The following is a 10,808-nucleotide window of genomic DNA, read 5'->3' as shown; positions in this document are numbered from 1 at the left end:
TTATAACTTCAATCGTAAGACATTACTGTAGCTAATGGATTTACTTTGAAAAATACATATAGGATTGTGTTTTTCCTAGGCCATACCTGCAAAATTATTCCATTTTTTACCACAATACAAATAGCATTGTAGAAAAGAGGATCAAAAGAAAAAAGGAGTCAGGGACTTAAAAATTGACAGTGATTGTAGGTCAGAAACTCAAACAAGCCCGCTTGAGAGTATAATTAATTCCAATGTCCTTTAACTTTTATTAAAAGTAAAGGTTAAAAACAAGGTTTGAAAATACAAGCAATATTATTATTCAGTATTTTGATTTAGTCATTTACATAAGAACATTATAGGAAATGCGCATTTCTATATATTACAAGTCTAGTTTTGTAGAGAGAACTTTAGAATAAATAAATTCTCATAGAGAATATTAAAATACTTTTGTTTTATATAATCTCTACCTCTCTACTTGTTAAATTAAATACTATTAAGAATGCCAGCTTCTCTTAAGCGACTGGCACACTGTTAACTGGAATGATGACATTTTGTACTGCCTTAACATTCCTTGAAACTAAGAAACAACTCCAGCATGCAAGTCTGAAAAGCAATATTTCTGTCTATGCTAATTTTTAAGAGAAAAGTAATTTGAGACACTATTTTTTCTTGGTAAAACGGAAATAGATGGCACAATTATAATAGTTTTTATTATATTTTTTATTTTAATAGCAATTATAATAGCTTTTATCTGTATGCAACTATTTTCAAGTACTGAAATGTACTATCCAACCTATATCAGACTTACATATACACCCAAGTTATATTAGATCTGGTGCAAAACTCCAAATGGCCATTAGATAGCAGCCCACAAAAAGTAGCTGTAACTCATTTATTGTGTCAACATAGCCATTAAAAAGCCATTTTGCTTATTGTAGTGTGCATTGCACACACTTCGCCACTGTGCATTAAGAACTGCTCCCAAACACAGGTTCAAACATGGTTAGTAATGCTCTGTCTTACATATTGGCAAAAAAAATCAGAAAATAAAATACAAGCTGAATAGTCAAGATCTTGTTGATGACCCAAGCTCTGTAAAGGACCTTGGAATACTCACCTCTAATGATCTAAGTGCTAGAGCCCACTGCAACTATATAGCCAAAAAGGCATTAAGAGTTGTTAACCTAATCCTACGTAGCTTTTTCTCTGGTAATATCACACTACTAACCAGAGCATACAAAACATTCGCTAGACCAATATTCGAATACAGTTCATCAGTCTGGAACCCACATTACGTATCTGATATTAGCACAATTGAGAAAGTCCAGAAATATTTCACAAGAAGAGTTCTCCACTCCTCTACTCATTGTAGAATACCTTATGCCACCAGACTTGAAATTCTAGAACTAGAAAACCTTGAATTACGCCGTCTTCGGTCTGATTTAAGCATGGTATATAAAATCATACATTGCAATGTCCTACCTGTCAATGAATACTTCAGCTTCAACCATAACAACACAAGAGCACACAATAGATACAAACTCAAAGTTAACCGCACCAAACTTGATTGCAGGAAATACAACTTCAGCAATAGAGTGGTCAATGTCTGGAATACTCTACCCGACTCTGTAGTTTCTTCCCCAAACCCCAAAAACTTTAACCTTAGACTGTCTACTATTGACATCACCACTTTCCTAAGAGGTCTGTAGGGGGCGTGCATAAGCACACCAATGTGCATACCACCCTTGTCCTATTGTTTCTTTTTGTTTTTCTTATATGGATCCATTTCATGTATTCACAACTATGTATACACTTATACTTATTATCTTGTAAACAATTGGCAAATCAAATAAATAAATAAATAAATAAAAATCTACAGAACGAGGTTTTAAAATACCCTCAAAAGGGTAGCCATGAACAAATCTCTGCTTGTTTTAATCTGTGTCACACAAAAGCAGGCAAAGCTTAGATTCCAGCATCATGGCTACTTTTTTTTTACTCACAGACTTGACTCACTCATCCAGGCGTGGCTTTTTCTACTTCAGTATATCTTTGATTCTTTTTTCTTTTGTTCTCCTGGGAAGAAACATGCATTTCCCGAGAAATCTGAACAGTAGCCATTCTCTATTTTCCAGCTGAACCTAAACCTGGAAATGTTGGGTTGTGCTGGGTTTCAGCCAAAACCAAGTCTGGACAATTCCAGAGAGATTCTACAATAGAAGGCAAGCAAGGGTACCTTAATATTGCTGCTATATAACTGTGTGCTGGCTGCCCTTCATTTCTACAGTGCTTTCCTATTCCTTTGTGTGTATGGAAACTGCTGTTGATGCCCTACTATGGCATATCCCACCAGCCAATCTACCTAACCTTAACTCTTGCCTTTCTTTCCTCTCATCAGCCACAACTGATATTTTTGATACTTAAGGTTAGCATTTCCACTAACACTCCCTAGGTTTTTCTCATTTTTACTCTGCCCCTATTAAATCTCTTCATCCCAAAAGTCACATTTCCATTCATATCCTGGGGGGGGACAGTCACTTCATTCTGCATATAGCTCAAAACATCAGAAATGCATATTTTAGTTTTTGCACAGAATATTCTGCACATTCCCAGACCTGGGCTAGGCTTTGCAGTCAACTTTTCTTTCTTTTTCTTTTTCTTTCACTTTCCTTTCTTCCTTCCTTTTTTTTCTTCTTATTAAAAGTAGATGGAATAAGGCATTGGGCAAACAACACAAAGTATTTATAACCATGTTGGGGATTCTGTTATAATGTGGATTATTTGCTATAATTTTATCATGTTCAGTGCTCTCTTGATCATGATTTAGGGCACAGCAAGGATGGAAACACCTGATCAATTTCATCTGATTTTGCAAAGCTAAATAAGGTCAATTGTGTTTAATACTTGCATGAAAATATCATGCCAAAAACTAGAATAGACAAACATTCTGGAAAAGGGCATGGCAAGCCATCTTCATTGTCATCAACAAACCTACATCGTTTCCTTGTGGGGGTTGCATACCAATGCCTCAATGACAAAGCAAAGCAGCCCTTTTTTTTTCACTTTTTTGACCCCCACAATCCCTATATGCTCACATCCATGCAATCATGAGTCCTTTTTGCTTCAGGATTCCTGATAACTCCATCGAATGAGGAGAGTGCAAGATGAAAATGCTACCCTTCCTAATAAGCTACAGAAACGTACCAACACTGCCTTTAAAATTAAAAAAAAATGGCAGACTTTTATATAATATGCAGGTGTGTAAATATAAAAGATGTGTATCTTGTGGAAGACATACCTTATACATATAAAATACATACCGGTCCTATACACCTGAGGGCAGGACAAGAAGCAATGGGTGAAAACTAGTCAAGGAGAGAAGCAACTTTAGAACTAAGGAGAAATTTCCTGACTGTGAGAACAATTTAATCAGTGGAACAACCTGCCTCCAGAAATTGTGAATACTCCAATACTGGGAGGTTTTCAAAAGATGTTGGATAATCATTTGTCTGAATGTGGTGTAGGGTTTCCTGCCTAGGCAGGAGGTTGGACTAGAAGACCTCCAAGGTCCCTTCCAATTCTTGTTATTCTATTCTATTCATACAACACATTGCTTTCCCGTTAAAGTGCATCTGTCTTCAATTACAAACAGTTAAGAATTTTGGAAGATCCCCTGAGGTGGAATCAGCCGACTCCATTTGGGAAACAGGTCTGGCTTCGGGGCGCCGAGCCAGACTCCGAGAGGCCAACGGCATGGGGGAAAGCTCTGACTCTTTAACCTTCAATATTATACTGAACAGAAACATTACATCTTGTAAAAGAGCCAAGACTCTTGACCAGAAGCCAATCCAAGGTGGTTGGTTTTGCATTAGATTGACCGGGAAAACCGAACTACAAGGCATTCGGGTGGAAGAAAGTACCTGCCAACCTTTCGCTGAGGACAAAATTTGTGTGGGGGGTTGGAACTCATCATACCCACCTGTCACGAGACGGGGAAGGGGAGCGGGATTTAAATTAGGAAAAAGGCAAACGAGGAGCCCCTTTTTCTCCCCTCCCGTCTACCGCCCCCCCTGCCCCGCAACTCGTTTACATATCCATCTCCTCACGAACAGAAGGGCCGCCTTTTTTTTTTTTCAAACCCCAATCGCGCGCGCGCATGCGTGCCAAGCGGAGAAAAAAGGGGGTTGGGAGACACGTGGCGTGGCTCGCGGAGTTGTAGCGCGCGAGGAGGAGGAGGAGGAGGCCGCCGCCGCCGCCTCGCTGAGGGGTTTGAACGGGTTGTGTCTGGAGGCTTTGTGGCGAAATGTTCCCGCTTTTGTCCAAGGGCTTTTCGTTTTTCTGGCGCAGCGCCGAGCAGGAGGTCGAAGGGGAGTCTCAGTCGGCCCGAGGTAGAAAAACGGAGGTCACTTGGTGCTTTTTTTTCTTTTTTTCCCTTGGACTAATAATTGCAAAAAAGTGCAACAAGGGAGCGAATTCATATTCTGTGCGAAAACTTAGGAAAAACAAGAGCTTGATAGGGCGAACGGTTAGGCCTACAGGAATCCAGCTTAATTGATTTAATTTAATCGATGTGTTGTGGACGCTAGTCCCGAAGACTTGGGCGGCTTGGAAAATCCCTCCCAGCCACAATGAAAACTCCCTTTATTTTCCAATTTGGTCGTGCAAGGGGGTTTTGGGTCTCCCATCCGACGGTTTATATTAATTGGTTGCATTCATAACATTTCAGAGTTCAAGGTGGGATTGGGGTCCCTCAAATGTTATTTCCACCACAACTCTTTTAAGGGCTAACTAAAATGATGGCAGCCCAAAGAATGGATTTGTGGTGGTGTGAAGCTTAACAGTTCGGTTTTCCCGGTCAATCTAATGCAAAACCAAAACCACCTTGGATTGGCTTCTGGTCAAGAGTCTTGGCTCTTGACAAGATGTAATGTTTCTGTTCAGCATAATATTGAAGGTTAAAGAGTCATTACCCTTTTTCTATATTTATGCCTGATCCCCAAAGTAATAGCAGCATCCCTTGGTCACATTATCAAAATTGGGTGCTTGATAGCCTGCCTGTGCTTATGACCTCAGGGTGCTTCCCCATCTGCCCATATCTCCATCTCTTGTCTTTTTTTGTGTGTGTAAATTTTATTGGTTTTTAAAAACAAACATAAACAAAACATAAAACATCTTTTTTGAAAGCAGCATAATCCCGGGTTACATCTCTTCGTACAGACACAAATTCAAGTTCATGCTCATTTTTATATTCCATTCCATATCTTATTACTGCTTCTACATTTTCTATATAGCTTCTCCCCTCTTTTAACGTTCTTAATTTTATTTATTTCATCTCAATTCAAATCATTGTACTTATATTCTTTGTCCTGTTTCAACTGTCTACTATCTTTTCTCATTAAACAAAATTTCTCCTGTAATCACTGATTGGATTATGACGCCTTTATATCTTTCCCCTAAAATTATAACACTTAATATAATACATAACTTCCATTCGGATTCTGCTTGGTACATTCTACAAACTACACACTCTCCAACTCTGTCCTTTTGACTGTCCTGCCCAGTGGCATGTATCAGTGGCACTAGGGCTGAAGGCCCTTCAACAGTTTCCATCACCCACCACCACCAGTCTACTTCAGCCCTAGTACCACTGATACCACCACGGCCATCAAGGAGCGCTGCCTCAAACCCTATAGCCAGCTACGGCAGCATAAAGCCTTTTAGGCTTCACTGGCCCTACCACACTCAGCTGACCATCACCGGCTTCCTCCCACTGCTGATGAGGCATACTCAGCCTCACCCCTAAGCAAGGGAAGCATGCTGGCTGCACCAGGCCTTTTTCCCAAGACTGCAAACACCGTTCTGCAAATTGTGCGTGTCCTCACAGTTTGGAAAACAGCACACTGTGATTTGGAGCAGGGGTCCCCAACCACCGGACTGTGGATCATTTTGTACTGGGCCGCAAAGAATGAAAGTTTGGGCGCCGCCATCTTGTTTCGGCGGTGCTTGAGAAAGTACTACCAGGTGAGCTTGTCGGTCGTTGGTTGGAAAGCGGCGTTTGGGTGCTGAAGGAATCCTCGCGCCTTAGTTTCGTCAAAGAGGGGGGGCGGCTTCGAACGAAGAGCCGTCCCGATGGCGGTGGAGTCTCGCGTTACTCAGGAGGAGATTAAGAAACAACCCGAAAAGCCCATCGACCGCGAGAAGGTACAAAGGAGGAGTTGAAGGTGGCGGGAAGAAGCGGGGGACGGCTGGCTGGCCGGTCGCTCGGCTCGCCTTGCCTTGGTCGTGCATGCTGATGCCGGTACCGGTCCGTGGATCATTTTGTACCGGGCCGCAAAGAATGAATAATCGTGAAACTGGTCCCTGGTACAAAAAAGGTTGGGGACCACTGATTTGGAGAACAATGTGCTGGCTGGTTGTGGCACGGACTTTCAGGTGGCACTCAGTGCTGTTGCTGAAGGAGAGGCCTTGCAGCATGGAGGGCCAGCTGAGACTGCTAAAAGCCCCAGGCCTATACTTCAGCACTGGTACTGCCACCATCACCACAACCAAGGAGTGCCAATGTGCAGGACATAAGAGAATGGCAGAGAAGGGATGGGGATCAGCAAATAAAAGGGAGCTCAAGAAGAGGCAGCCCCTTGCCTTACTGAGATGCAGGCCTCAAAGGGACCAAGTCATGCTGTTCCTGAGGATGAGACAGAAAATGTTTCCTCGGTCCCACAAGATGGCCATATTTAATGGAGGGAGAGCACATCCACTCTGCTGTAATATATTGAAGGCCAGAAACAACTGGAAACAAGCATTCTCTCATATACTGGCCTTAGACCATGCAGGGCTTCATAGCAATAGCACTTAGACTTATAAACCGCTTCATAGGGATTTACAACCCTCTCTGAGCGGTTTACAGAGTCAGCATATTGCCCCCCGACAATTTGGGGTCCTTGTTTTACCCACCTCGGAAGATGAAAGGCTGAGTCAACCTTGGCTGAGTCAACACTTCATGATATTAATACATTTGTGTAATTGTATGCATGACAAAAATTGAGGAAATAATTAGGAATAATTAGGAAATAAATAATTAGGAAAAAAAGGAAATAATAATCTCCCAAAACTTAGATTGTTATTGAGAATTAGTGTTCAATGCGAAGTATAAACTTCTTTTTAAAAGACATATTTGAATACACTAGTTATATTCAGTAGTTCTTATCCTGAGATGCAGAAGCAAATTTCCTAACATTTGTATCATTGGGCATAACTTTATTAAAAACAAATTTTACTAATAAGGTTACTTTAGGAAAATGTTACTTTCTCAGACTGGCTCTTACTTTCTAAGAAATACATTGGCATTTTAGTTTTTAATATTTTTGGATATAATCTGCTTGTTGCGTAATAGTTGCATAACCTGTCTTATTTGTCTCCTAATGTTTACTAACTTTTAGTAAGTTTATTTCTAAGAAATACAGTTCTCTGAATGTTACTGCATCCCACATGTAGGCTGATTTTCTGGAACAAGAAGCTGTGAAAATATTGTTTTTCTCAGAATGATAGTGCACGTTCTTGAAATGGGTAGTCTGAATTTAAATCTAAATTAGAGTAGGCAATCTGTCCTCCCCAACAAATGCTTTGAGCTACAGTTCCCACAATTCTTGATAATAGAGTGGGAGTGAAAATCAATCTAAAAGCTTTGAGGGATGTAAGATTGCCTACCCCAAATCAAGAACTTTAATTTTAGAATATTTTAAGGAATATTCCATGACAAACAATTCCCAACAAAGCTGGTTTGTAGCAGTAAAAATAATAGATTTCTGTCACTTTAAAAATAAAATTAAATTGAAATAGTTTAGTTCTGGGGACTAACTGGCCTTGGAAGCCATTCGTGTAGAATAAGCTTTGTAGGATTTTTTATTTATTTATTTATTTATTTATTTATTTATTTATTTATTTGATTTGCCAATTGTTTACAAGATAATAAGTATAAGTGTATACATAGTTGTGAATACATGAAATGGGTACATATAAGAAAAATAAAAGAAGAATAAGAGAAACAATAGGACAGGGACGGTAGGCACGTTGGTGCGCTTTATGCACGCCCCTCAGACCTCTTAGGAAAGGGGTGAGGTCAATAGTAGACAGTCTAAGGTTAAAATTTTTGGGGGTTGGGGAAGAAACTACAGAGTCGGGTAGAGTATTCCAGACATTGACCACTCTATTGTTGAAGTCGTATTTCCTGCAATCGAGTTTGGTGCGGTTAACTTTGAGTTTGTATCTATTGTGTGCTCTTGTGTTGTTATGGTTGAAGCTGAAGTATTCATTGACAGGTAGGACATTGCAATGTATGATTTTATATACCATGCTTAAATCAGACCGAAGACGGCGTAATTCAAGGTTTTCTAGTTCTAGAATTTCAAGTCTGGTGGCATAAGGTATTCTACAATGAGTAGAGGAGTGGAGAACTCTTCTTGTGAAATATTTCTGGACTTTCTCAATTGTGCTAATATCAGATACGTAATGTGGGTTCCAGACTGATGAACTGTATTTGAGTATTGGTCTAGCAAATGTTTTGTATGCTCTGGTTAGTAGTGTGATATTACCAGAGAAAAAGCTACGTAGGATTAGGTTAACAACTCTTAATGCCTTTTTGGCTATGTAGTTGCAGTGGGCTCTAGCACTTAGATCATTAGAGGTGAGTATTCCAAGGTCCTTTACAGAGCTTGGGTCATCAACAAGATCTTGACTATTCAGCTTGTATTTTATTTTCTGATTTTTTTGCCAATATGTAAGACAGAGCATTTATTTGTTGAGATTTGAAGTTGCCATTTGTTTGACCATTCTGATACATAGTCAAGATCTTTTGTAGGGTAGCAGTATTGTCTGTGGTATTGAACAGCTTTACATCATCAGCGAAAAGAACGCAATTGCTCTTAATATGATCACAGAGGTCATTTATGTAGAGTATGAAGAGAGTTGGTCCTAGAACGCTGCCTTGGGGGACACCACTATTGACAGGTACTGAATTTGATAGGACGCTCCCAATTTTGACCATTTGTTGTCTGTTTGACAGGAATGCTTCTATCCAGTTATTCAGTTGTCCAGAGATACCATAGGATTTTATTTTTAGGAGTAGTTTGTCGTGTACCACTGAATCAAAGGCTTTACAGAAGTCTATGTAGATTGCGTCTATTGCTTTGCCCTGGTCGAGTTGTGTCGTCCATATGTTTTTGCAGTGTAAGAGTTGCAGATTACAGGATAGTTTTTCTGAAACCAAATTGTTTATTGGAGAGTAGGTTGTTTGTCTCTAAGTGGAGGATGATGGATTGGTTAATAATTGATTCCAGGTGACGCTTGCATAAGGAGATTGGTCTGTAATTTTCAACTAGGCTTGGGTCTCCTTTTTGAAGATGGGGATGACTGTGGCTTGTGACCATAGGTTAGGCAAGGAGCTGGTCCTGAAAGATTTTTCAGATTATGCTTAGAGGTTTGGCTATGGCAGTGGATAGCTTTTTAAAGAAGTAGGCACATATTCCATCCGGTCCAATAGATAGAGATGGTTTTAGATTGCGTAGTGCTTTTTCAACATTGTCTTCTGTAAAATCGATATGTATTAGATCATTGTTGTTATCTGTGGTACGGCTAGGAAATACTGGGCATGATCCATTGCTGTTTACAAATACTGAGCTGAAGAATGTGTTAAAGATGTTGGCTTTAATGGTGTCGTCGTTGCAGTCTTTACCATCAGGTCCTATCAAGGGTGGGATAGACCTTGAGTCTTTTAGTTTGTTGTTTACAAAATTGTAAAAAGCACGGGTGGAATTGGTGCTTAGAAGGTTTTCCTCTTGTTTAATGTGATAATTGATGCATTCGGTCTTTATCTGGTGGCATAAATTTTTGTATCGGCTTTTGAAATTGGCAACGTGACCAGATTTGTTTTTCCGCCAGAGTGATCTCTTTTTGGATTGAAGTTTCCTTATTGTTATGGGTAATCTGCTTTTTTGTTTTGTTTTGGGAGTTGTTGTTGGTACATATAGTTTGATGACTCTTTTGACTTCAAGTAAAAATATGTTGTAATGGTCTTCAACAGTATTGCATCCAGTGAATAGAGATTGCCAATCAAGGGATGAGAGTTCGTTGTCTATAAGATCATAGTTGCCTTTTTGAAGTTACAATTGGGGATTACATCATTGTGGTGATTTTTATGTGGGCGTATGTTGAGACAAAAGTCAATCATATTGTGGTCACTGCTGGAAAAGGGTTCTTTAGTTTGTATTCTGTAAATTAAATTCAAACTATTGCAGAAGATGAGATCGAGGCAGTTGTTTAGTCTAGTGTTGTTGGTTACTAGTTGTTCCAGTCCCAGATTTGTAATAGCATTGTAGAAGGTTGTGTGTATGATTTCAGTTGTACATTCATTAAGGGTCCAGTTAATATGAGGTAGATTGAAGTCACCAAGAAAGATAAAAGTATGTGGGCAGGATGTAGCCCATGTTAGTAGTGTATTTAGCTTGTTTACATGTTCGATGTCATAATCAGGTGCTCTGTAACATAGTAAGAATCGAATTGTGATATTTAAGGATAGTTCAGAGATGATGGTCTCAGGAAGAGCAAGTTCCTGGGTAACTTGGATATTTTTTAGATGTAAGGACTTTTTATAGAAGATAGCAACACCACCTCCTCTACGAATTTCACGATCTGATCGGTAAACATGATAGTCTCTTACTGTGGTAATGGAGTCAGGGAGAGATGCATTGAGCCATGTTTCACAGACAAATATAATGTCGAATTTAGCCATATTTAGTAGGAGGAAAAATTCAGGTATTTTATTCACGAGGCTT

At 39.6% G+C, this 10,808-nt stretch overlaps 1 protein-coding gene across 1 annotated transcript in view; it reads left to right on the top strand.

Annotated features, from left to right (window-relative positions):
* The first annotated feature begins 4,285 nt into the window (after nucleotides 1–4,285).
* The window catches only part of MOV10L1 (Mov10 like RNA helicase 1), a 62,981-nt gene continuing 56,458 nt past the window's right edge, over nucleotides 4,286–10,808 (top strand). Inside the window, exon 1 of the mRNA XM_087969419.1 lies at nucleotides 4,286–4,370. Coding sequence (XP_087825545.1) covers nucleotides 4,286–4,370 — 85 coding nt within the window. The remainder of the gene's footprint in view (nucleotides 4,371–10,808) is intronic.

This window comes from Notechis scutatus, chromosome 6 (genome assembly GCF_049901735.1).
Source record: "Notechis scutatus isolate UNSWTSFEM ecotype Mainland chromosome 6, rNotScu1.2, whole genome shotgun sequence".
In the NCBI taxonomy this organism is placed as follows: Eukaryota; Metazoa; Chordata; class Lepidosauria; order Squamata; family Elapidae; genus Notechis; species Notechis scutatus.
The sequence above is the reverse complement of the archived record's forward strand: the minus strand, read 5'-3'. Positions and strand labels throughout refer to the sequence as shown.